At 43.4% G+C, this 27,763-nt stretch overlaps 2 protein-coding genes and 1 pseudogene across 2 annotated transcripts in view; 2 read left to right on the top strand and 1 right to left on the bottom strand.

Annotated features, from left to right (window-relative positions):
* The first annotated feature begins 2,897 nt into the window (after positions 1 to 2,897).
* On the top strand, positions 2,898 to 3,744 carry LOC123802051 (small ribosomal subunit protein eS27-like pseudogene; annotated as a pseudogene).
* Positions 3,745 to 9,070: 5,326 nt separating this feature from the next.
* On the bottom strand, positions 9,071 to 22,088 carry LSM3 (LSM3 homolog, U6 small nuclear RNA and mRNA degradation associated). Its single transcript, XM_045812474.2, has 4 exons — positions 21,942 to 22,088; positions 19,752 to 19,862; positions 17,110 to 17,205; positions 9,071 to 9,379 (listed from the first exon to the last, which is right to left on the bottom strand). The coding sequence occupies exons 1-4, from the start codon at positions 21,960 to 21,962 to the stop codon at positions 9,299 to 9,301; spliced, it is 309 nt and encodes a 102-aa protein (XP_045668430.1). The 5' UTR covers positions 21,963 to 22,088; the 3' UTR covers positions 9,071 to 9,298.
* A 36-nt stretch (positions 22,089 to 22,124) lies between these two features.
* XPC (XPC complex subunit, DNA damage recognition and repair factor) overlaps positions 22,125 to 27,763 on the top strand; it is a 28,769-nt gene continuing 23,130 nt past the window's right edge. Inside the window, exon 1 of the mRNA XM_045812469.2 lies at positions 22,125 to 22,356. Coding sequence (XP_045668425.2) covers positions 22,254 to 22,356 — 103 coding nt within the window. The 5' untranslated portion in view covers positions 22,125 to 22,253. The remainder of the gene's footprint in view (positions 22,357 to 27,763) is intronic.

Raw genomic sequence — 27,763 nt, 5'->3', positions numbered from 1 at the left:
ATGGTATCAGAGACTCTGCTTTTCTAACAAGCTTCCGGGTGATGCTGACACAACTGGTCCATCAGCCACATCTTGAGCACCGAGGATGTAGGGCAACGGTTCTCAAACGAAGGCATGTATTGATGCAGCTGTTGCTGATCTGGGACACTTCGAGAACCACTAATCTAGACACTGGTTCTCAAACATAGCGACACATAGGAATTCCTGGGTTGTTTTGTTTTGTTTTTAAATACTGACCGGTAAAGCCCCAGAGATTATGATTTAATTGGTATAGGATGTGGCCTGGGCATTGAGAATGTTATGACCTCCATAAGTGGTTCTATTGCTTAGCAAAAGTTGAGAAGACTGTTCTAGAAGAGGTAGAGGTAAATACAAGGCTTTTAAGAAGGAATGAGCTTGACATTTTCGAGGGCCATCAAGGAGGCCAATATGGCCGAGCAGAAGAAGGTAGGTCGGAGAGGTAGGCAGGAATGAGATCAGGAGGGGATGAGATGGGTCGTGCGTGCAGAGGTTTCTGTGGTGAGATGTGGAGCCACTGGAGGCTTTAAGCAAGGTTGACATGACCTGAATGCCTTAATCATGACCCCCATCCAACAGTCTTGAGGTCAGCTCTCTTGCCAGGCCCTTCTACCCGAATCAGTTTGGATTGTGACAAATAAAGTATGAAATGGCTTCATAGCCTTCTCTAAATGCCCCCCACGCACCTATTTTAAGTATTGCCCATGGATTTTGTTTAGAATTACTGTCCAAGGTTTTGAAATCCTTTAAAGGTAAGTTCAGGTACAGTAATAAAGTATTATATGACTGGAGGACCTGGCGGATAGGGGATGTCTCTAATTATTGATAAAGACACCTAGGAGTGCTTTGCTTTAAGAAAACTAACGTATATTGCACAACAATGTGAATATACCTAACACTACTGCCTAAAAATGGTTAAGATGGTAAATTTTATGTGTTTTTTACCACAATTTTTAAAAAAAAGTAATATTCATCATGTATGTGAAAGACAAATTTGCAAAGCACTGAATTCTTCAACTTGTTAAACTTTTATTTGTTCTTCAGGAAACTTACCATGAGTATATCACTACCATATGGAAAACTATATCATACCATTAAGAATAATAAAGAAGAATTTAATCCAAGAATGAAAAAAAGAGAAAAGAAAATGTATAAAACCACAACCTGGGAAATGGACAAAGTTGGGAAAAACTTCTCACTTGAACACAAAGATTCTTGACGTGAGGGTTTTTGCGTCAGGTTGACCTAAGTACTAGTGTCCCTCTAGGGCACTAAAAACATGATCCACTTGACACGTAGCATTGCAGAAACATAACTAGCTTGGAGAGAGAGGATGGCGAGGGGCCTTCTGAGATGTCAAGTCCAACAAAGTGATAATAACTTTGAGATTTTGCTTATCTGCTCTATCCCCTGAAGGCCATTGCACAATATGAGTGTGCTTGGATTGGACAGGATTCCTGTGACACGATTCACATTCTATTTTCATTCTGGCAGTTGGTAACCTTTCTTCTAGGAAATGGAAAAAAACCTGTTGGTGATACTCTGTTGTCCTGAGCATGTGAGGGCAGCAAGACTGCCCAGGGCAAACTGAGCAGAGGCAGGTGTGGCCCCTGGGCAATTTTTAGCAACACTCCCAGGCGGTGGCCTGCAACTAGCTCTGTCAACCTGCCATGAAGATGACCTGCCCTTTCCCTCCGTCATTTGAGCCCTGGGTTTTTCCTGGGCAGGAGCTGACAGTGATGTCATCATCTCGTGGTGTTGTTGGGTGACCTTGTTCACTGAGCTGGTTCCACTCATTTCTCTTATATCCTAAAGTTGAACTGTGCAAAACAGTATTGAGAACCAAGGACAGGGAGGGTCAAGACTCTGCAAAAGGGAAGTCCCCTGGTCCTTCTCACCTGATTTCCAAACACTTATCGTGATCAGCTTTTATCTGACCCGGTTTCTAGCAATCTTCGGCCTAAAAAAGCCTTAAAGGAAAAACAATGTGAGAAGAGAGCAATGAGATTAGTTTTTAAATGTGGTGGACTCAGCAAGGTAGAAACTTTGGACTCATAAAAACGACTTTGATCCCTGTTCTAAAGACAGATAAGTATTTACGAGTGGTCTTTTTGCACTGTGGACCAACCACAGAGGCCTGAAAGGCAGGAGGAGAAAGGAAGCACGTTATTTGGAGCTGCTGGTTTAATGAAAGGAAACAACGATGTACTGAACCCCTGCTGCATGCCATGCCCTGAGCTTGGACGTCAGTTAAGCCTCCACCCCTCTTCATGAGGTGGGCACTGCCACGATCCTCATGTCATGGAGGAGGAAAGAGGATCAGAGGGGCTGAGTCTGTTATTCAAGTAGGAAGTAGTGGTGCTGGAGTAAGAACACAAAGTTTCTTGACTCCAAATCTGTATTCTTTACCTAGTACACACAGCGGGCGGCTTTCAGATACTATTACCAAGGGCTTATCAAGAACTCTGCTTGGGCTCTTTTCATCAGTAACAGAATTATCCCAGGCCTTGCCCCATCACACAGTGTTCGACCTGAAAGGACGCTGTACAGATGAAGACACTGAGGCTTCGAGCAGGTAAGAGAATCTGCTCTGTGGAGTGGCAGCATCCGGCCTCAGATCCCCAACCACCAGTCAACTACACGCAAAGGACAGAGTGATGACACAAGCCATCTTGTCTGGAATGTGGCCTTGTCGACAATCTCATTTTAGCTCGACAGGATGTGGGCACAATCAGAAAGGCATTTTACCTTACAACTTGCTCCCTGGGGCCTAAACAGCATGTTGTTTTCTTTCCTTCTTTGCTCCTGGCAGCAACAGATACTGTTGGGTTGGAATTCCACAAACTGTTTAGACTTAAGAAAATAAATGACACAGACTTTGCTGGCCAATATTAATACACATTGCAAACCAAGAAGAGTTGCAAGTTGAAAAGCACAGAGCACAGCGCCACCTGGTGTCGACAAACAAGACAAGTAAGTTTAGGTGCTCTCGCTCAGCTAGAGGAAGCTCGAACAGCACAAACCTCTCAGGAGTAAAACTCTCCCCTGCATTTCCCTTCAGGTGAGGAATTGAGGCCTGAAAGGCTGAGAGGCTTGCCAAAATTCACAAAACAGGAGATGAGAGAGCCGAGTCCTGTTTGGTTTCCAACTCTGTGTCCTTTCCACTGAGGGGAAGAGAACACAGTCATTTCGCCTTTTGTGAACATGGGCTACTAGCTCGTTCAGGGTCTAACTGGCAGCTGGCACTCAGAAGGAAGACCCCTTCCTTTGAAAAGGAGAGTAACCTTGCTGGCAGTGATGACCTCCTGTAAGAACATGCCTCTTGCAAAGATCTTCATCCCTCTCCAGAAGAGAAGAAGAAACACACAAGCGTCAGCCGCGGTTCCTAGCCTTCATGGACGTGGAGTGCCCAGCATGCTATGAACTCACCCCCATCTGTAGCCAGGCACAAACAGCAGTTGCTCCATTCTTCTCTGCCAGCCCGCAGGAGGAAAGGCAAGGCTTGCAGAAGGTGGCTGCTTCAGACAGAGGCAGCCCTCTGAATCAAGATGAGTGGGAAACCATCCCAATAAACCCATTTTGGGTAAGAAAAAAAGAAAAAGAAAAGGGAAGTGACACAGCACAGGAGCAGAAGTTAGGGGACCGTACCGCTGCACCAATTACGCCTTGCAGAACTCCAGGGACTACAGCGTGAGCAGTGCCTGCTAGAGTGAGTCACACAATAGCCCCAGTTGAGGTCTTACTACTAGATGAGCTTGGACTTGCTTGTGGCCGTGGGCAGGTCTCTTTCCGGAGTCCTTGGCCTCTTCCACCCCATGTGTACAACGAAGGTGCTAAATTATACCTGGACCATAGAGGTCGCTGGGATCTGGTCCCTCTCTGACCTCATCTCCTCGGCTCACTCTCCTCCCGCCCACTGGCCTCCTTGCTGACCCTTGACCAGGTGAAATTGTTCTTGCCTCAGAGCCTATGAATGCATTCCAGCTGCGTGGACCAACGCTGTTTTGCCAATTCCCAACAGGACTGGCTCCCTCCAGCTCTGTAGATGTCTGCTCAAATGTTACCTGGTTGGACCTTTCTCAGAGCCCCTCTGATGTTCTGCCTTCTCTCCTGGTACTCTCATGCTCTGTTACCTTACCCTCCACGTCCTTCATAGCACTTAGCACTGTGTACTCATTTTGTTTTGTTCAGTCCTCTATTGACAGAGTCTGGCACTTAGTAGACTTTGATCACAATTTTTAATTGGTTGAATTAAATTATTTCACATTCATGATCCTCCTCCAAACTATCTAGGGAGAAAAAGAGTGGGGATAGTTGGAATAAGATGAATTGAGTGACCTTAGAAAATGGAACTGGCCTCCAGTAGTCTCCACTTCTGTGGTTTCTGCAACTGGTGTCTGTGATGTGTCAGGGACATTCCAGGCAATATCCTAGGCTGTTTATGTAAATGCTTTCCACATCTTACAGCTGACCTTCTGGCATATGTAATTTGCCCAGCTGGTACATGGCACAGCTGGGATTTAAAGCCAGGTTTATGACTCTATCATACTTCCGGACTCTACGGTCAGTTTTCCAACTCACCAAGGGCAACTCTGTGGAGGTCCTGTCAACACCCAGAGCCCAGAGCCCCACAGCCTTGTAGGTGGGATGGAAGCCAAGAAAAGAATTCCTCTGGAGTAATCAATATCAGGAACTGCAGTGGGGCATGTTGCTTCCACATCCAGCAAGCTTCTAGAAGCGGCCAAGAAAATAAGAATCTACACGCTCTGGGTATTAAAAGTGAGCAATGGATCTAAAAGGAATTTAAAACACTTGGCCTTGGCTTCCTCATTTCTTGGTGTTAGTTTTCCATGTAAATTGATAACTAGTTAGGTATCTACAGTTGGCACATACTGCTATTCTCAGGTTAATGGTAATGGAAACAAGATGGCTAGGGCAAAAACGTGGGAAGAATTGTCCAGTTATATGGAGGACATCACAAGTATCTGGAAAACAGTGTGCCAAGTTTACCTTGGAAGTATTATTTGCCATGAATGGATAAAGAAGTTGTGGTGTCTATGTATATACGTGTGTGTGTGTGTGCGTGTGTATGTGTATTATTCAGCCATAAGAAGGAAATCCCGTCATTTGCAACATGGGTGGACCCTGAGGGAGTTACGCTAAGTGAAATAAGCCAAAGACAAATACGACATGGCACCACTTATATGTGGAACCTGAAAGAAAGAAGTCAAACCCTTAGAGAACAGAAAAAAATGGTTGTCAGGGACTGGGGGTGGGGGAAATAGGGAGAGGTTGGTTAAAGGGTACAAACTTTCAGCTATAAGGTAAGGTCTGAGGATCTAACGTAAAACATGGTAACTAGAGTTGATAACCCTGTACTATATACTTGCAACTTGCTCAGAGAGAACTTAAATGTTCTCACCAAAACAAACAAAAACAAAACCCAACCAAATAAACAAAACGAAAAAAACTATGAGGTGATGGATGTGTCACTTAACTAGGTGGCAAGAGTCTTTTCACAACGTATACATCTATCAAATCCCCACAATGCACTTACGAATCTTCTAACTTTTTCACTAATACCTCCATAAAGCTGGAGGCAAAAAAGTACCACTTGCCCCTTCCATCCATAGTGTTGTCACTGGTTTTCCTGTGACTCAATGACTCATCTAGCATATACTGAGGACACACTCTTGGCCAGCCCATGCCAGGGGTTGTGAGTACACAGGTCCCTGGTCTTAAGCAGCAACCTGTCTGGTGGGGCTCAGTGTTCTTCACTCACATTCTGTAAGTAACCCACCTGCCTCAGAGCTCCAAGGACCCCAGTACCTCCTCTCAGCCTAATACCCTCCTGCGTAGCAGGTTCCACACCTAACTCCCAGAGGAGACTCCAACTACCATTAGGCCTAGTCATGGAACAAGTCTACACTCCACCCACACTGAGCAATGGCTTCAAATCAGGGTCTCCACTCTAAGGTGTGTTCCAAGAAATTTTACCAATTATTAAGTAATTCAAAGGAGTTTTTTGCCTATAAATCAGGAGACTACAAGTCATCTTTAACTAACAGGCATTTTTTGTCTCCAGCTCCCATCCACCTTTTCCTCTGATTCCCTTTAGAGACCTACCCCCTCCATGCACAGACTATACGGCTCAGCTGGGGATAATCTTGTCTAGTGCCAGGATGGGTGTGTGGCTCAGGCCTCGCCAGAGCCCTACGTTCTCATGACCATGATGACTGGCGGTGGACCAGCACATGAACCAACTGAGCGTGAGACCACTGCTACTGGCAGGTAGATTTTAAGCCTGATTCGCTACAGGGTAGAGCTTGCCCACATAGTTCACTGGAACTGAGTGACAGAAACACCAACCGAGCCTCTTGATTCCGCCAGGATGACTCCTGGAATTTTCAGTTCCTTTCCCGGTCCAACACAGGTGAGCATTGCTCCACAGCTGGCAATTGCTCCCAGTGGAACGTTCCTCTCCTGACTATAGGCTAAAAGCATTGTGGGCAATAGGTATTTTTGTAATAAAAGGGTGTATGAAACCAGTTTCTCTCTTGGTGTACAGAAAGATACTTGAGTTTATGCAGATCTTTAAAAAAAATCACTATTTGAAATGTGTGAAAACTGTCCACTTGTAGCGAATGATTTTAGTCTAACTTGAGATACTCAAGTTACCTGGGTTTCACTTTGGGCACATTTCATCTCAAAGATAAATGCGCGGTCCTCCACTTTGTCCATCTTCCTTTATGGGAAGCAACGACAATTCAGAACACTCTCCCTTCAGGAAGCCACCAAGACAGGGATCTAGGTATGGCATCTGCTTGAGAGGCTTCCAAAGGAGAGATGGTCAGAAGGCTCCTCTTGAGCTATGTGACCCCATGTTGCAGACACCTCGTCACCAGCTCCAATGACCACAGGCTGTCCAGCTGGCTGGAGCTCAGTGTTCTGCAGCCTGGGAGTCCAAGGCACGGCTCCGGGGTGCCCTCATATTGCATAAGTCCTCAGAGGGCAGCACCGTGCAGCCCCGGAGAGGAAGCCTTGATGAAGGCTGTGTCAGGATGCTGCTTGAGGCACCCCCGTTGCAGGATGAGTCCCAGCACCAACCTTCCAGGTAGGTAGCCTGAACCACAAAAGGGCTCCCCAAACCCACACTGCCTCCTTCTCCTCTGTCTGGTAATATGCAAGCGATTATCCTGCAGTTGAGCTTTTATTGCCCCCGCCCTGTATCTTAGCAGCCAAGAGGTGGGTGGATGTTTATACGTTGCAGCTGAGTCTTAGTGGCACATGGCGGTAGTGTTGCCAGATTTTAAGGCCCATGGTTTCTAGAAACCTTGGTGTGTGAACAACAGCCCTCACTGCCAAAAGTTCTAGTATAATCTATCACTTCTAGGAGAAAAAGGAGAAAGATGACCAAGAATAGAGCAGAAGTATCTAGGGTTTAATCATGGATATCAGAAGCCACTAAAAAGAAACACAACCCTAGAAAGAACTGGAGGATGCGGTAAAGCAAGAGGACCAGATGGCCAGTCATGTCATGGCTGTGGTGGGCATTAGGAGCAGTCTACTACCTAGAGCCAGGGTCTCCACAGCATGCCCACCCCCACCCCCCAAACCCCCCAGATAGGAGCCCAGCAGATTCACACCCTACTGCTCCGTGCTAGCTGTGGGACCACAGGCAAGCAACTCGAGCTCTTTAAGCTTCAGTGTCTTGTAACATTCTGCAGGAGAGTTGTGGTAAAGATTAAGTAGGGACACACACACGAACGGCTTTTGCCTGATGCACTTTGTGCAATACATTACGGTAATCATCCCGGATCATCATCATCCAGGCAAGAGTTCTACTAGGAAAGGGTGATCCAAAGGAGCGGCCACTTGCTGCCACCAGAAGCACAGGTCCCATTTTTCCCATATTGAACAGGCTGATGTAAACAGGTTACCTCCCGGACTACTGAAGCCTAAGGACAAAGTGTGGCGGTAAGCAGAAGCGAAGGAAGGTTCTCCCTTCTCTACTCAGGTAAGATAAAACCTCTGTCAGCTTGCCCACACTTGTCTTCCCCTTTTCCCTTAACTTGCAGGGACAAGTACAATAAATCATGAAAAGGAAGCCTTTTTACACAATGTTTACCAAAAGCATCTTTCCTGCACATGGCTTAAAACATTGTGCATGTGTTAGCATATCGTGCTGGATAATGGACTAACAAACACACATTCAGCGTATTTACAGGCCAGCCATCCACATATCGGATTGCTACATTTCAAAATGGTACAGCCTACTTAGTAGAGGATGTCAGGTTCTAAGTCCCGTATAAATAAAGTTTTAGAGACTGCAACACATACACACACTTCCCTCTTTCCCTTTCAAGCATTAAGTGCCGACTGACTGAAGCTAGAAATAAAAAGAGCTCTGCTTTTTAGCCACTGTTTTATTGTGCCACTCAGATATGTTGTTACAGACCGGTCATCATTAATGGCCTGTGATCCAAGAGTGGGAAAATGTTCTTTGACTCATAAAATATGGGCGGCATTGGTAGATTTGACCAAGCCAAACCACACAGGTATATAATCACCAGAGCCTGACCTTAGAGATACATCAGACCAAGCAGAAATAACAGAAATCATGCTTTGTAGCTCACGGCCACCTTAACATTTACAATGGCACGAGACCACTCCACACCCACCCACCCACTCTACCTGTTCTTATTTGGGCGCTCTTCTCTGTGCTCTTATGGCATCCAATAAGCATTATTCTATTAGCACTAACCTCCCTGTCCTCCAATTGTTGGTTTAAAGAACTGCCTCCCCAGAAGACTCGAAGGAAGGACACATATGGGCAAAAATGTAGTTTTTAGTCCTCCACAGTGCCTCAAACCTAGCAGATGCACAGATCAACGTGTACAACTAAAGTCAATGTAAGATGTGTGCTTAAAGAATTCACAAGACAGGAGATGCATTAAAAAATATATCAGAAAAGGAAACACTGAATTTAAAGGAAAAAAGTCAGAAATTGTCTGAGAAAACAACAGAACAAATCAATTCCGGAAAAAAAGAGTTCTGCATCTTGGTGATCACATTTATTGAAAGGGTTGGAAAAAAATTAAGATGCCCTTTAGCTTAAGAATTTTTGAGTTATCTGCAGATCAACTCATTTCAGGAGTGGAAGAATCCTTAGTCATTTCTTAATATCAAAATTTACGCAGGGTTCTCTTTGAACGTCTTCTACATTTAAAGAGGCAACATACAAAAGCTCCTATATTCCATACACGATTAATTCTGTGTTTCAGCCAACTCTTAATGGAGGGGCAACTAGTACAACACCATCTCCCCGGACAAAGAGCATCGGAATATTCCGTTTTGTTGACTGGAAGAGGAAAACAAAAACAGAACACGTTTATACAAATACATAGTAGTATTATTTATTTTTTGAGAGAGCAATTTGAAAACAAAACATTCATCATAACACAAACTGATTTAAAAACCTGACTACTTACCTTTGTAACACAAAAACCACCATATTAACCATTTACTTGTTTGCCCTGGATGTCAACGATGTGGGCAAAGATTAGAGCTATCCACCAAAATCCATTCTCCTCCTCTTCCTGGCACATAGCTAGACCACATTACTCATGTTCCCCTGCAACCGGGTGCAGCCATGGGGCTGGGTTTTAACCAATGAGAAGTAAACAGAAGTGACTGACCCATTAACCTTCTATTAATGCCCTTTCGTGGTCTTCCCCACGCAACTAGACAGGACTCAGATAACGAACTCTGGAGATGGCAGAGCCGAAAGACAGAGGAAGCCTGGGTCTCTGACTGAGTACCAGGAAGAAAGGTATCGTGCTGAACTCAAACTCCACTCAGGACTGTTATGTGGACAAGAAATAAAATTCTGCTGTGCTGAGCCATTAGCTGTTGCTTCCAGTGCCACTGCACTCACATATGTGGGACAAATACCTTGGGGCACTAGTCTACAGGTCGAGCCTTAGGCAGTAAGGAAACAGATATGGAATATCTGAAATCCTCTTATGCCTTGGCAAGTCACAGGGTACAACTGTTACCTGCAACGACGTGGAAAGTAGTCTAAGGGCCTCCTAAACCCATAGGTTCTAGGGGAAGAGGTGGGAAAAAGCCAAATGTTAGTTGCTGATGCACTCAGCAAGGCAGTGTAAGAGGTGAGCTCAGGTAAGAGCGAGCTGGTTTTCAAGCAAAGATTACAAGAAACAGGATTCCCAGGGTTCAAAAAGCCAACTGTTTTTAGATTCCAAACTGCAGACAATACGCAGGAACAAAAGTTTTGAGGACCAAGCCCAGTGAGCCTTCTCAGTTAAACAAACTCAGCCCTAAGGCAAGGATCAGATTAAGGGTGCTGCTTTCCCACCCAAATTTACTTTAGCAAATGGCCTAAGGGTCAACATTAATTAGAGGCAGAGGAACAGAACAGAGGGAAGAAACTAAAGAAACAAAGGCACCGCCAGGCCATGTATAGGCAAGAACTTTGACTGAAGTTACTGGCCCATAGAATTGTTTGGAAGTGAACAGATCAGACACAGGTGAAGTCCTAAGCTTTTAAGAAATTGCATTCAAAGAAACCAACCCTGGCTAAAAAAGCCTTTGACTATTTCAGTCTTCCGCCATAAGCAAGAACTTGGCTGTGAAAACTCTGTAGCCCCCATTTAGGGCTGCCAGATTTAGCAAATGAAAATATAGATTGCTCAATTAAATCTGAATTCTAGATGAACAGAAAAGAATTTTCTTGGTGTAAGTATGTCCCAAATATCACATGGGACACACTTGACCTAAAAGACAAAAGACTTCTACTACTACCAGGACAGGAACATTTCACACCTCCCCAGGAGATGCTGCTCTGTTTCCATTCCAAAGGGAATATATATATATTTTTTTCTTTTTTGGTGATTATCCTGTCCCTGCTCTGCTGGAGGATGTGGGAGGGGCAATGGTAATAAATTCACCCTTTTAGGTTCTAGGAATCTATTCCACAAGTGACCACATGTAGATCTGACAGAGAGAACTGCCTCTCTGCCAGGCAGAAAATATTAGTAATAGCTGTTGTAGAGAGCAAGATAGAGTTACTCATGTCACACAGGGGCCTGTGTCAAGCAATGACGGGAGCAGCTAAGATTGCCGAGACCAGTACCAGCTGACGACACCCAGAACTGACAGCAAGCAGAAGCGGAGGAGGTCTGCAGGGGCCCAAGACCGATTAAATCCCTTTAAAATGGGAAGATTTGGGGTGCCTTGGGTGGCTCAGTCAGTTAAGCGTCTGCCTTCGGCTCAGGTCATGGTCCCAGGGTCCTGGGATCAAGTCCCACATCGGGCTCCCTGCTTGGCAGGGAGCCTGCTTCTCCCTTCTCATGCTCCCACTATCTCTGTCTCTCTCTCTCAAATAAAATAATAAATCTTAAAAAAAAAATAAAATGGGAAGATTTTTGCAGCCAACTGTCAGACGCCTCAGACAAGGACCTCTCTCTCTGACCACTTCAAAAAGGCAGCTGCCACCGAAGGCTCTCTGCCCGACTGATCGCCGCACAGAACTGAGACTCTTCACTAAACATCAGAAGCAGTAAGTGCCAAGAGCTGACCTGGACCGGACCGAGGCCTTATCTCCACTGCGCGTCCACAGACGGACTTGGCCTTTAGTTCATCAACTTCCTGCCCTCCATGTTACCTTGTTTGTCGTGTGGCTTGTCTCGTCTGCTTTGTGCGCCGTGTAAGAAGCCAAGTCAATCATGGGGTGAAATGTCACTGAGTTTGGAATTCTGGACCTGCTTTATAATTACGATAACCTTGCTTCATGACTGAATAAAGCCGACACCGTGGAGAGACACAACTCGTGTCTTCAGTGCGCGCCTTTATAGCGTGCTCATGACGGCTGTGTTTTCATAACTTTTTTCAAAATGTAAAAACTATATTTTATGAGCTTCTTGGGTACTGGAACTAACATAAAGGAACCCCTCACACTAAAATTCAAGAAATGCTTATAAAGTTTAGTATACTAAACTCAAGTACACTTATCTGTCATGGTCTCTGAAAAAGTGATCTAACTCTTCCCTACGACACTCTCAGGGCAGTGGCTCTCAGATGACAACGTGCGTACAGAGTCACCTCTTCAACAGCTCCTAAGATGGTTTCCCAGGCTCCAAGCACGGAGTCTCATTTACTAGGTCAGGGGGTGGCCCAGGAGTTTGCATTTCGAACACGGTCAAGGGTGATGCCAACGCTCCCGCTTTAAGGCACAGAGTCTGAGAATCACTCTCCAAGAAACAAGTGTCATGTGACTGGTGTCTGTTAGGAAGCAGTACTTCCTTCCAGTCTCGTTCGAGTTGCAAAGGTGCACCGAGTTTGAGGACGGCAAGTTTAGTGAGTCTGTGCTGATCAAGGTAATTTATATATTTTACTCAAATTCCTTACTCAGTGGTCGTATTTCTGAACTAAAAAGTTGCTTCCCTTCCTATGGAATCCACTTCATCTGTAATGATTCTCCATTAATTCGATGATAGTTTTCCGGAGATTCAGTGAACAGAAATGAACATGGCAGCATTTTCCAAGGCAAGTAGCTTCTACGATTACATTTAATGACCCCCACACCTGCTGGTGTTCACACCCTTGTGAAACTCCCTTCCCTCTGAGTGTGGGTGAAACCTGTGCCTTGCTTCTAACCAACAGAATACTGCAAAGGTAATGGGATATCACTATCATGATTAGATTACCTAGCAAGTGACTTCCATCTTGCTAGCTAACTCTCTTGCTAGGTCTGATGAAGCAAGCTGCCAAGTAGTGGAGACCCATGTGGCGAGAACTGAGGCTTTCAGTCCAACATCCCTCAAGGAAATGATTCCTGCCAACAACCATGTAAGTGAGATTGGAAGCAGATTCTTCCATGGCTGAGCCTTCAGATGAGACTCCAGTCCTGTGTTGTCTCATCAAATACCCTGAAGCAGAAGACCCAGCTAAGCTGAGTCTGGATACCTGACCTACAGAAATAGTGAGGTAATAAATGTATGTGCCTTTAAGCTTTTAAGTTTTGGGGTAATTTGTTATGTAGCAGTATGTCTTCTTAAGACAAAAAGTACTGTGGTACTTCCCAAATAAGTTTGGGAAACACTGCATACTATACACTTTTTTGGCGATAGTAATGCCAATTAGCTTTAACCTAGGCCTGTTTTACTGAGCTGTTAGAATTACATATGATGTATACAAAATGGATAGCATAGCACTTGACATCAGCAGGCACTCAGCAAAGGTTAGTTCTCTAACCCCTCCTGTTTCCACTTGTTTACTATTAAAGTAAGTTCATGTTATGATAGAATAGTTTTCCATATCTAGTGTTCTCTCTCTGAAGCTATTTTGCCTAATTGCTCACATTCAAGGCACCCGCGGTTTTTCTGTATAGTGGGCACTTTCTAAATTAGATTTTAAAGCCCACAGGAGCAGGGACCGAGCATGGTCTGCCAGATCCTAGAGACTGATAGAACAGGCAGTCTACCCATGTTAGCTCAGCTACTGCTGAGTTCTCCAGAAGAACTAGTGCTCTCCTGCAAACTTCCAGATTTCACTGTCCAGCAACTCCATCACCAACTACTTTGAGCCCCAGGCCCTAACACATAGAAATGAACTCACCAGGCTTTAAAGGCGGTTAGGATGGCGTTGGAAATCCTTACCATATCTTCTCCTAGCTGAACTTGGGTTTCCTCGGCTAGAAAGTGGGAATAACACCGCTGGCCTCACTGTTACTGGATTAAATGTAATAAAACCTGTAAATCTTTGGCCCACAGCAGTTATTCAACATGTATTAGTTGCCTTTCCCCCCTTCTCTATTCTGTTCCTGGATATTTTCTCTCTACTTTTATCTCTTTTTTTATTCTTGGACTTACTACTTTTTGACTTTACTGTGGTGTGAAAGCAAGAAGCATTCATAAGTAACTGTACTTCAAAATTCAAAATTATGATCTTTCCCTGGGCTTAGTAATATGCAGTACAACACCCTCCTGTGATGCTGGGCGTGGCAGCAGCCACAGCTCCCAGTTAGCCATGTGATCAAGAGGGTCAACAACCAATACACGTACAACCATTCTGTTTTTCACTTTCAGTACCTTATTCAATAAACTACATGGATTACACAACACTTTAGTATAAAATAGGCTTTGTGGTAGATGCTTTTGGGCAACTGTAGGCTAATGTAAGTGTTCTGAGATGTTTAAGGTAGGCTAGGCTAAGGTATGATGTTTGGTAGGTGTACTAAATGTATTTTCAACTTATAGTGGATTTGTCAGGCTGGAGCCCTCCTGGAAGTTAAGGAAGAGCTATACTTTGTTATCTCTACTTCTTCCCCTCCCCCATATTCCTCTAACAACCTGCACATATACTCATCACTCGTAGCTAACATGGCACTATGGGGAACAGAATGAATAATGTCCTGGGCTCTGCTATCAAACAGCTCACAAGATGAAAAGGGATATAGAAATGAAGAATCAATAAGATCGGTGTCAGCTGAGAGTGCCAAAGGTTAGAAGATCCAACCAAAGGAGGAAATGACCAAAGGAAGAAAGAAGGTCCAGATGGTCAGAGAAAGTGTCACTGAGGAGTTAGGACTGGGGAAGTTCTTGAAACAGGCTTTGCAGGAAAAGAGACAAGGGTGATATTCCAGTTAGGGGACACATTATGGGAAAAGACATAGAAGCAGGACTACAGAGGGCACACTCTGAAAGAGCAGCGAGTGTACCAACATGGCCAGAGGAATCATCAGAGAGGAGACTAGAAAGTTTCAATCACACTGTGGAGGGTCTTAACATAGCCTGAACTTGTGCTTTGCTCTACAGACCACAGAAAGCTTTACATGTCTCTAAGCACGACTGTAACAAATGAAAGCATTATTTGAGGACTATTACTTTGGCAGTCAGTTGGGCATGGGATGAAATGGAGGTGGACATAGAGGGAAGTGCCTGAGCCACAGTCATGGCAACAGGAAAGAATATGACACATTTAAATCAGCGTGAAGGAAAAATCAACTGAATTAGTTACTGATCAGTGTGACTGAGAGAAGTCCAAGAAAATTCTGCAACTTACAGTCTAAATAATAGAAAGTCATGAACGGAAATAGGGAATCGACAATGACCTTGTTTTGAAGGTGAAGAACACCAGCAATTTAGCTTTAGATGCACTGACTTCAAGATAACATCCAAAGTGAAAATATTTTCAATGAGAAAACTGGATATGAAAGAGTGAAGCTCAGAAAAGGAATGAAACTGGAGACACAGATTTACCCATAATCATAATGGCCACCAGTCACCACATGCCAAAGCTTTACACATACCTGCATCTTGTTATAATCCTGGGAGGTGGGCAGCGGTGTCATCTAACGGAAGCCCTCGAGGCTTAGGAAGTTTCTATAACTTGCCCAAGGTCATGAAACTAATCGGCGGCAGCAAAAATTTGAGCCTAGATCTGTGAAGAGCTCAAGCTTTGGTGCTGTACTGATTACTGGTACGGACTCATGGCTTATCACATATGATAATGACCGAATGACATGGCTGAGGGAAAAAATGTAGATCGAAATTTAAAAGCCCTTGTTCACAGGGAGAAAGAAAGAAACTTTGCAAAGGAGTCAGCAGTGGTTGAAGACAGACGGAAAGTCAGGATAAAACAGAACCACAAAACCAACAAACACTAACAGTTGAACACTCACTATGTGCTTGTCGCTGATCTAAAGGCTTTTCATGTAACCTCTCAATGAATCCTCAATAGCTATATAAAGTGGGTCCTACTACTGACCCCATTTTATAGACAAGGACACTTGTCACAGACAGGCTGTGTAGTGTGATACAATTAAATAGCTGGTACGCAAGGGAGTCGAGATTTCAATCCAGTCCTACCATCCGAGTGTACATGTTAAACCACTATGCTCCAGGAGGGTCAGAGACTGGCTTCCCAACACTTAGAAGACTTAAGTGTGATCTTCTTTTTTTATATTGAACAATGAAATGTGCCAACATTCCGAAGATCTGCATAACGCCACAAACTAATATTTTCCAAATGACCAGTGCCTGATGTTACAGAATCCTGCACTGTCAAAGATGCACTGAAAGGACAAAGGTAAACCAATGAATTTGCACACAATAAGAGTATGAAAAGTTCACTAATAATAGTCTCAGATGCCATACTGAGACTCACTTTTTTTTTTTTTTGAAGATTTTATTTGTTTATTTGTCAGAGAGAGCGAGCACAAGCAGAGGGAGTGGCAGGAAGGAGGAGAAGCAGGCTCCCCACTGAGCAAGGAGCCTGACGTGGGACTTGATCCCAGGACCGTGGGATCATGACCTGCCTTTCGCTTAACCGAGCCACCCAGGCGTCCCGCAACTAAGAAACTACCACTTGCTGAGTTTTAAAGTAGCATCAGAGGCAAATACCCACAACAAATACTCTTCCCTTTTCTAACTACCTCTCTGTGAGGCTGTATTGTCTTCAACTATAACGTATCATAAAAGATTAAATGCAGAGAAAGATGTGAGAATCTAGATGTCATCAGTTAAGCCAGGCATTAAAGAAACTTGTAAAAAGGTAAAACAAAGATGCTTCTCACCATTTCGTTTTACTAGTTATTGTTAATATGAATGTTACTTACGTTAACATGTAATAGGCTTACTATTACTTTTAAGGAGTATTTTGAGAATTTCTCAGTTTTAGTCTTTATTATTGATAGCTCAGATCCATATCGAACATAAGAACATTGCCCAGCATCACGCTTATATTAGTACACATAGGCATCTTACACTCTCATGTATCCATGAATCCTGGCAACCCTATGAGGTAAGCGGTAGCATTCCTGCTTAAGAATGAGGAAATTAAATCTGCCAAGTTAATTCCCTGGCCCAACGTACCCCAGATAGGATGTGGCCACACCAGTACTGGAAACCAGGTCTGTCTGACCCCAAAGCTTTTGCTTCTGGCTGTTATACTTTACGGAGTCCAATTAGGTATCAAATCATGAAAGGCTTCCTGTAAGTAAGTGTGAAGCTGTTGGATACTAAGAATAATTGACATTTTAAAAGTGAGGAACAGAACTGCATGACTTACTTTATATATCTCTTCGTATGTTTCCTCATCAATTTCTATAGTAGTCACAGTTTCTTCCACATCACCCAATATCATATTTAAATGCTGATCATAAGCCTGAAGTGGAAAGGTAAGGGACCAAGAAATTTAATAATCAAATTAAGAAACAATGAACAAGCCTCACGCACAATACTTATACCACAAATACACTAGTAATACACTGTTTCTTCACAAATTATTTCCAGTGATAATTTAATTGACCTGATAAAAATGTAAAGCTGTTTATATGGCCCAAAACGAGTTTATTCAAAATAACTTGAAATTATTTTTTTTTAAAGTGTCCACTCTATTGGTCATCCAAGGCAGTCACATCACTGATAAGATTTAATTATGAAAAAAAGCAAATTCATCACTTTTCAGTAGACTTCTTTCAATTCCCTCTGTAACAGCATGACAAGGAAGAGGCAGTAAAGGAAATAAAATTCTTTAACTGCTAAGATGATGGCACTGCAGTCTCCCAGAGACACAAGACACTGCCCTTCAACCCTCCCTGTCCTCCACTAACCACCCCCATGTAAAGTAAGTAGAGCAACTCCCTGCGCACTTAAAACCTTGCCAAAATAAGCTGTGTTTGGCACCTGTGCGCTCAATCAATAAATGGTGCAATTCTGATATTCAGGGATGTCCTCAATCCAAATTCCAAAGTTCATATATTTTACTAAAAGGTGAAACTCCAGGGGCCTTGTTCAGAACTCACTTAGGCTAACTTCTAACAGTGTTAAATGGTTTACCAGCTCACATCAAAATAAAGGTAGCCAATCAGCCACGTGGGGAACTGGTAGCAAAACTCACTAACAGAAGCAAAAATCTATACGTGAGGGCCAGAAAACACACACACAAAAGGCTGGGGGCCATTTAGTAATAGAGGCAATCAAGTCTAGAAGGGAACGGAAGCCTCCAAGAGCTTAGACAACACATCTGCCCTGGGTGACTGTCCACATGCCACTGGCCCACGTGATAAAGGGCAATTCTATTTTTCTTGACAAAGTTGCCATTATTCCATTTCCTGGGGTTCCTCTTCTCATAAAGCTAGCTGTGTATTAAGACTACTGTCTCCCTACGGCCCTACTTCCTTTCCAAGTACAGGAGGTTCTTTACCTTTGGGGTTTACAGGAGGTAGAATCAGAGTACTTAAGAGTAAGGCTGCAGTCAGACTGCCTAGGTTCATATTCTGGCCCTCCTTTTACTGGCTGTGTCACCTTAAGCAGGTAACTTCACCTTTCTGAGCCTGAGAGTCTTCAAATCCAAAACAGGACTAACGAGTATCTATCCTCACAGGATTGTTATAAAGGTTAAGTAAGGTATTACATACAAAACATTTATTTTTTAAAAAATAGTTTATTTATTTATTTGAGAGAGAGAGAGAGAGAGGGAGGGAGCAGGAGAGGAACAAGCAGACTCTGTGCTGAGTGTGGAGCCTGAGGTGGGGCTCAACCCCAGGACCGACTGAACCACTCAGGCGCCCTCATACAAAACATTTATAATAAAAGCACTTGGCATGTTAAATAATGCACAATAAGTATTAGCTATTTTAAATCACTTAAGGTAGAATGCCAGTAATAAAAACAATATACTCAAGAGAGCAACAAGTTGTCAAGAAAAGGCAAAACGTTCAGTATACTCTCTTTATGAATTAATAGGACCACTTCAAAGGACCAATCCTATAGAAATATTTGCAGATATACACAAAGAAATATGTATATAATACTGCAGCATTATTTATAATAGCAAGAAATAGAAAACAATCTTAAAAACCACCATTACCATATACAGAATTCTAAGCAGTCATTACGAAGAATAAAAGAGATCTCTACACACTCATGATCAATAATTTCCAAGAAAGATTAAGTGAAAAAGAAAGGTGCTCAAAAATATGTATGGGGCGCCTGGGTGGCTCAGCCGTTAAGCATCTGCCTTCGGCTCAGGTCATGATCCCAGGGTCCTGGGATCCAGCCCCGCACTGGGCTTCCTGCTCGCCAGGAAGCCTGCTTCTCCCTCTCACACTTCCCTTGCTTGTGTTCCCTCTCTCGCTCTATCCAATAAATAAATAAAATCTTAAAAAAAATATGCATAGTAAGATCCATTTTTATTTAGAGGTGGTATATACAGTGCAAATATATGCATGGGATCACATGTATACGTATATATGTATAAATATACAGAAAAGATCTGAAAGACCATAGACCCAATTTTTAAGTCGTTAGCAAAAGAAACAATGGGATTTCACCTTTTACTCTATGTACTTCTGGGCTATTTAATTTTTCTCACAAGAAAACAAAAATTTATGTACATATCAGTAACTGAAAGAACACTGAAATAATGGAGAGTAAATACTATTTATAAATAAACAGAAGGGAAAAAAATGAAAGAAATGAAAATGTTCTTTAATAAACACATCATTTCTGTTAGGAGAAAACATGTTAAAAATATGAATAAAATGCAGTTGTATTTGGCTTGTACAAACATGGGTGACCTACCTTTCTCTTACCTACATTCAAAATACTCTTCTACATTGAAGAGTGTTTATATTTCAAAGGGGTAGGGTTAGGAAGGGACGACAAGGAAATAATCTGATTTCAAGGTAATTTAATAAATTTACTTACATGTAATCTGCCTCGAAGCTCTCTGTCATTTCTCATTTTCACATAAATTCGCTCATCCAGGCTGAGCCTGATGAGATCCAGGGGCTCTTCTACGGTGTTGGTAGTTTGTTGCTGATAAAAGAAACAGGCTTAGTAATATAGTACTAGAGAGTGCAGTGTTCAAATCATTGCTATACTGTGTGACTGTGGGCAAGTTACTTAAGCCCTCTATGCCTCAGTCTCCTAATCTGTAAAATGTGAGTAATAATAGTGGCTAACTAATGCTGTTGTTGTGAGGCTTAAATGACATATATGAAGGCTTAGAACAGAGCCTGGATCATAGCAAGTACTATATAAATGAAGGCTGAAACATACACACACACAGGAAGGAGTTATACAGCAAAATAATGATGACTGTACTTTGTTCCCTCAAAATCCAAACTGCCTGACCTGATTTCAGTTACAGGAAGTCATTCTCTGGGACTTTAACCTTATCTCAAATATCATTTAGTGATTTGAAAAACATTCACTTAATGATTACCACACACTAATCAGAATGCTAAGGAAAGATGAAAGTTTGAAGGAAGATGATGGGTTCAGTTTGGGTAAAGTTGAGTTTAGGGTACCACCTGGCTGGCAAGATGAATATACTTAGCAGACAATATAGAATACTGGTTGAAGGCACCAGGTTTGAAGTCAGGCAGTACGGGTTCAACTCCTGAATCTGATACGTATGAATTCAAACCTATATTATTAGTTAAGTAGTTTATGAGACAGCACGTGCTGTCACATACAGAGGGGCAGAGGGAGAGACAGAATCTTAAGCGGGCTCCATGCCCAGTGCAGAGCCCCATATACAGCTTGATCTCACTACCCTGAGCCGAAATCAAGAGTCAGATGCTTAACCGACTGAGCCACCCAGGCACCCTGTGATGCTTATGAATTCAGATTAAAAATCATGCCATCTCTAATTTTCAGCTTCCCTGTTTGTAAAATGAGGAAGCCATTATCTTCCCTTCATGATTCTTTTTAGTATTAGATGAGCTAATGTATTAAATCAACATATTTAATGTATTTAAAATAGTACCTGGCAATCTGAGAGTACTTAGAAATGGTTCTTGTTATTATCAATTAAAGAACTGTGACAGATCAGGGCTAAGATAACTTTGAGTCATCCAAATGCAAGGGATGGTTGAAGCCAGGAGTTTTTAAGATTATTCAAGGAGAGTTTCTTTAGTGAGTACATTAGGCTAGTGGAGGTATGCGCCTGAATGTTACAGGCTCTACAGCCCTAAAAAGCTAGACCTGGGGTGGGGGTGGGGATAAAAACCCAAACTGATCTGAACTGGCCCCCATCCCCAGTTAAACAGGTGTTTGTTAAGGACCAGCTAACCAACTACTAGATCAAGATAGAGAGGTCAGTCCCTGCCCTCAAGGAGTTCATTCTAGTGGGGAGAGGCATATTAACAAATATATAGTAATACTGGTAAGATACAGACAACAGAGCCCTCGTGCTCCTTTAGCCTTACTCTAGAATGCCCACTATCCATCCTTTTCATCCTGTAGCTTTAAATGCTGCCTTTTCAAAGAAGCCTCCCTGATTAACCAATTAATTTGCTCAATAAATTATTTGTTCAGTGTTTCCAGCGCTGTTCTAAACAGGATGGTCAGGATGGTGACCAGAACTCCTGCTCTTAAAGAACTCATATTCTTGGCGCCTGGGTCGCTCAGTAGGTTAAGCGGGCACAGGATCACGTTCGTCAATGCCAGGGTCCTTGGTGCTCAGAACGGTGTCTAACCATATAAAACTGATGTTTACTACGTATCTGTTGAATGAGTAACAACTGCGCTCAGTAATAATAACTAGTAAGCTTTATTATCACGCTATCAGAATCCGTGAAGCAGGCAGAGATAATCATTCCCATCCTGCAGACGAAGATGAGATTCAAAAGAAAAGAAGTAACCAGCATAAAGAATAACTAGCTTTCAGGCGGGCTTCGAAGAGGAAAACATCTCAAGGCCTAAGACAAAATTCGGAGGGGGCGCGGTTACCAAGAGACAGCTTAAAGCCGTGATAACCCATAAACAGGCGCCATGACAGGCCACCTTCCGGTGAGCTTGGAGAAAGCAGCCCCGGTACGCAAAGCCGAGCCGGGCCAGGACTGGTAGTGCAGAAACGGCTCTGGAACGAGCCTCTCAGAACTCACTCACCTGGTCCACGTCGTCCGCCATGTTTCAAACCCTGCGCCCTTTCCCGCCTCTCGCGATAGTACGCGAGCCTCTCGCTATTGTCTCCGGAAATTCGAGAATGAAATGCGCCGGAAGGAGAAAGAGATCTGCTATGCGCCGTCTTACTTCGTACGGTTTGTATTGGTCATTTGAGGCTGGGGCGGAGCTTCATGGGCGGAGATTAGGGCTGTAAGGAAGGGCCGTGGCCGTGCCTCGCCCCGCTGGGGGCGGAGCCCGCGCTAAGCTTCCCGCGGTGTGGTGCGTCACTCTCGAGGGGAGTCTTGCCTGGGCAAAATGGTTCGGAAACGCGCGGCCCGCAGGGAGCCGCAGGGAGGTGAACCGTGCGGCCGGAAGGCCAAGGGCGAGAGCGTGGCCGGGCGTGAGGAGAAGGAGGCGGGTGAGAGCGAGACCTAGCCGGGCTTAGGGGGAGATGCTGGAGGAGGGCAGGAGGCAAGTGCGGGGAGCGGGGAGGCGGGACTCCTGGAGGTGGGGGGCGGAGGCTGCCCCGTGCCCATCTGTCCAGAGGAGACGACGTTTCGGCTGCACGGGGAGGCAGGCGGTTGTGTCGCTGCTCTGGTCCTTACCGAAGTTGCTGCGTGCGCATTAGTCCTCTCGAGGAGTGATGCGCCCTGGGCGGTTCCCCTGCAGCCCTCCCTGCCGATTGGCTCTCCCGCGTAGTCTGTTTCCTGCTCCCGTTACCCACAGGATAAAGTCCAACCTCCTGCAGATGGAAGGGGCTGAATAGAGAAAGAGGCATTGCAGTTATTTTGTGGCCCCAGAAAACGGATTGGCCAGAGTGCTGTAGTGTGCGGGCTCCCAGAATAATATCTTCAGTAAATCTCACCCCAGAGTTCCAGATTCGGATCCAACCTGACTTCTCCACCTGTATACCAGATAGGTTTCTTATATTTGTCAAGGGCAAAGCAAAACTCTTGATTTCCCCCTTTAAATCTGTCCTTTCCCCCACCTTTTCGCATTCAATAAATGATCCTTTCACCCACTTGTTAAAGGAAGGCCCTCCTTTTCCTTACACGTACACATCTAATTCGTCTGTATCTCAAATCTTTTCACTTCACTTTATTTCCATGGTCACAATCCCTGCCTAAAGCCACCGTCACTTTTCAGTTGAACGATTACAGATGCCTCTTGACTGGTCTCCCTACGTCCCTTTATCCCCCTGCAGTGGTTTTCTCACCCAGCAGCCCAAGTGATTAAAAAAAAAAAAAAAAGTGGAACATGCCATGTCGCTACTTCAAACCTGTGGCTTTCCATTGCTCTTGGCCTAAAATCCAGATTCCTTACCATGGCTTGCAAGACCTTACATGATTTGGCTGCTGCTACTTCTCTTGTTGTCTCCTGTGACTCTTTTCTTTGCCAGATACTTTCCTTCTTGGCTTCCTCTGTGTTCCTCAAACATGCCGTGTTGTTTCTCACCTTGAGCCATTGCCTTTGATGTTCTTCCTCCATGACTCTAGGGTGGCAGGTTTCTTCTATTCAGAGTTCACACCGTTTGGAGTGCCTTATCTAAGGTGATCTTCCCCAGGTTCTCCTTACCACAGGCCCTCACAGCCTCTGTCACATAATGTATTGATCTTGTTAATTTATTTGCTGCTTTTTTGATCACCTGTCTTACCACAATTTAAGTTTATGAAAATGTGTTTTATTTTTGGCCGTGTCCTACATAGTTCTCTCCTTCCCTGCATTTATTAAGTGCGCAATAAGTATCTTAAATAATTGCATAGTGCATGCTGTAGAAGGGACTTCTGGGGTTCCTAAAATAATCTGGGTAGATAAGGTAACCAGCAAGGGCTCCTATGACACTAGATTTAATAATCCTGTGATTCTTTACATAAGTTCATCATCCATTAGTAAACAGGCAAATGGAAGTCATTTCTAAACTTAGAATGTGATTTACCACGGTTAATGCTATGAGTTCCATTTTATTCATTTACTCATTCAGGTAACATTTTTGGGGTACCTAGTATGTGCTGTGCAGAAGCTAGTTGACATGGGGCATAGAGATTACTTGGAGATGCTCAGAGTGCTGTAGTGTTGGCATTTACAAAAAGTACTCAAGACGAGTGTGGTATCTAGGAAGAAGGTAGCAGGCTTTGTGGCATCTGAAGGAATAATCAAGTTTGGCTGGAGAGATTGTGAAATGCTCTGTTATGTTTGATCTGTCACTTTTAAGAATGAGTAACTTTTCAACAAATGGTTGGGAAAGGGTTTTTATTCCAGTCAGAGGGAATGTATTCTGAATATGTGGCAATTCAAAAATTAAAAAGTTTTAATCTGATGGAAATACCACCTGCCCGGGTACCATTCCTTCCAGCTGAGCACTGTATCTGGACGCCAGGTTGGTGCAGCGCCAACACTTAGTAGTTCATATGCACTTGCATGAATTATTTTGGACAGATAGTTTAGCCTCTCTGACCCTCATCTCTGCAACATAATACCGTCTTTAAGGGTGGTTTTGAGTTTGCAGTGAGATAGACGCTCCTGCCGTGGTCCCTGTCAGGTAATCAGATGGGCTGGCTTCTATCATTGGAGCTTAGGTGTAGGCAAGGGTGCACCCAAGCTTCACTGAAACTCAGCCGGAGGAGCTACCAGCAAGTTCCCAAGGCAGCTTCCCGGAAGAGTCACAGTCTCTGCTGTGGTTGGGTGGAGGAAAAATCTGGTTGTGGTTTGGGCTACAGTTGATGACCTTCAGCGTGGTTTCTAACAGCACCTCAGTGCCTGCCAAAGAAGGTGACGTTGGCTGCATTCAACATCGAGGGTCAGAGGAAACAGTCTTCCACATTATTTCCTTGTTTCCATTAGGGCATCTCTAATTTCTTCATGTTTCTTCCCTGTGTTAATGCTTTCATTGATGTGAATCATTAATTCCTTCAACAAATATTTCCTGAGTACCTGCTCTTTCCAGGGACTATTCTAGGCACTGAAATTCTAGTGGTGAACAGGACAGGCAAGGTCCCTGCTCTCATGATGCTTACAGTCTCTGGGGAGGGGTTGGTAGGGCAGACAATAAAAAGTTAAATAAATTCATATGGTGATGAGAGTTACGAAAAGAGTAAAAGAGGTAATAAAATGGACTCGGGGGTGGGGAAGAAGCCGCTAAGTCAGAATCGGTGGTCAAGGAAGGCCTTTTTGAGGGGGTGATATTTTGAACCAATTATTGAATGTCCCAAAGGAGGTTCTCAGAGAAGAGTTCTAGGCAGAGGAATCAATAAGTTTAAAGACTTAGGAGGAAATGAAATGAGCTTGGCAGGTTGGCTGGATACAGTCAGAGGCAAGTAGGAATTGAGGTGGGAAAGGTGGGCAGGACCCTTAGTCTGGAGACCAAGTTAAGGAGTTTGTATTTTATTCTAAGTGCTGTGAGATGCCACTGGCAGTTTGCAGGTATTTTAAAATCTCAATAGAAGGCCAAGCAGACCAAAGTGACAGTTCCTGCCTTTCTGAAATGGCCACGTTGAGCTCAGGGAGACTGGTTAGGAGCTCTAGATCTTGGAGAGTCCTAGAAGATAGCCTCTGGATTCTCTGGGACCCCAAAAAATGTAAAGAATTTTTAAAAAGTAACCTGTATTTCTACTATCCAGAAATAATGGTATATTGCCTTCCACTACTCTGTTCTTCTAAGTAGTGGAAACCATACAGTAAAAACAATTTTGCATGCTTAACATCTTACCATATGTCATTTACATTTGTCTTCAAAGATCACTGAATTATTTTCCAGTGTATGTACGTAATGATTATGTCATGGTTGGCCATTCAGATTTTCAAAATTGGGGGTATTACAGTAGTCCCCCCCTTACCCTCAGGGATATGTGTTCCAAGACCCCTCCCTCCCCGGGAATGCCTGAAGCACGATTGTGCTAAACCCTATAAATGCTATTTTTTTTTCTTTATTTACGTCCCTATGATAAAGTTTAATTGACAGGGGCGCCTGGGTGGCTCAGTTGGTTAAAGCCTCTGCCTTCGGCTCAGGTCATGATCCTGGTCCTGGGATCGAGCCCGAGCCCCACATTGGGCTCTCTGCTCAGCAGGGAGCCTGCTTCTCCCTCTCCCTCTGCCTGCCGCTCCCTTTGCCTGTGCTCTCTGTCAAATAAATAAATAAAATATGTTTTAAAAATGTTTAATTGACAAATTAGGCACAGTAGGAGGTTAACAATAACTAATAATAGAGCAGTTTAAACAATATACTGTAGTAGAAGTTACGGGAATGTGTTCTCTTTCTCTCAAAATATCTTATTGTACTGTACTCAGCCCTCTAATTCTTATGGTGATGTGAGATGATAAAATGCCTAGTAATGAGGTGAATGACTTAGGCTTTGTGACGCAGCCTTGGGCTATTGTTGACCTTGAGATTGTCGTAAGGAGGGTCATGAGCTTTCGCGCTGGTTAGTCCCAGGTAACTGAAACCACACAGAAGGGGGAATGACTATACGAAAAGAAGCTGGGAGTTTTTTTGATTTGCGGTTCTTTGTTTCCGTTCTTGTCCCCCTTTTAACTCCTCTAACTCTCTCTTCAAAGCACAAAAATTCACACAGTTGGGCTTTTTAACCAACCAAATGAGTTTGGTGAGGAAGAAACAGTGCTTTTGAAGTATCCTCCCACCTGTGTTTTTAGATAAGTAAAAGTGAAGTGTTTCGCATCTTTGTTTCACATCTGTTCATAGAGGGCTAAAGCGCTTGAGAAGATCCAGAAATCCTGATATCAAGGACGTCCTACTCAAACTGTCAAGTCATAAACCTTTAAGCAGCTTCTGGCCTTGGAACAAGAAGTGTCTCCAGATTCTAAAGAATTTTGAAATTGTTTGTGTTTCCGTTAAAACGTTGAAAACATGAGAATGCATAAATTCCTTTTATAGAACATTCTAAAGAAACTGAACCCAATCAGTGATTTTATCTAGTGTTGGAACACATGCCCCTCTACTATTAGAAATTTATTAAAACTATGATTTTATTTGGATCAAAAGAGAGGTCTTTTCCCCCATGCGAGAGTATATTCTTGGGGAATGTGAGTATGTATCTGTGGAGTCAGTAGGACAAACCATAACTGAAAGGAAGCAGTCTGATACTAGGTTAACATTGCTGCTCCTTTTGGAACCTCAAAAAAGGCTAAAGTATTTTTGTTTTCCAAAATTAACTGAAGCAGAGTCATGCAAAGCAAAGGAAGATGCTTTATTTCAGATTCAGGGTTATTTTTATGAATATATTTGCAAAATAGAAGATACTGTCCCCTGCTGTGTTACTTATTCTTTATTGAAAATTGAAAGAAACAGACCATACCTTTAGATACCCTAATTTAACTAAAGCCAGCAGCCTGTGCATTTTTAAAATTTCTCTTTAACAAGAACAACAGTAATTATTTTAAGGAAATGTATTTTTGAATTATTATTGTCTTATTCCAACCCTAAGCTTGCTGAGATGATTGGTATATGAATATACTTTTTGGTTTAGATTGGAAAGGTTGCATGAAGTAGGTTTTGAGCAGGGTTTGGTGGCATGTTTATGAACTCAAAACGTTTCACTTAATAGTGAGTTACTCCTAAAGTAACTGGTCTTGGCAGGTAATAAATAAGCAAGGTATTACTTAGCAGATCGATGTAGTTTTCCTTCCTGGCTATTGGCTGAAATTTGAGATTTGGAAGCTAGATTTTATTGGAGTCATGTGGCATTCCATGTAACCCCACAAGAGAGTAGAATAAAACCCTGATAAAGGAAGTCAGTTTTCACTGGGATCGTAGGGTGTAAACTGGGCTGGAGGCAGGAGGAGGCGGGAGGCTGGTTGTGGAACAAATCTGG

Source organism: Ursus americanus, chromosome 14 (genome assembly GCF_024610735.1).
Source record: "Ursus americanus isolate L20-20 chromosome 14, mUrsAme1.1.p, whole genome shotgun sequence".
Lineage (NCBI taxonomy): Eukaryota > Metazoa > Chordata > Mammalia > Carnivora > Ursidae > Ursus > Ursus americanus.
The sequence above is the reverse complement of the archived record's forward strand: the minus strand, read 5'-3'. Positions and strand labels throughout refer to the sequence as shown.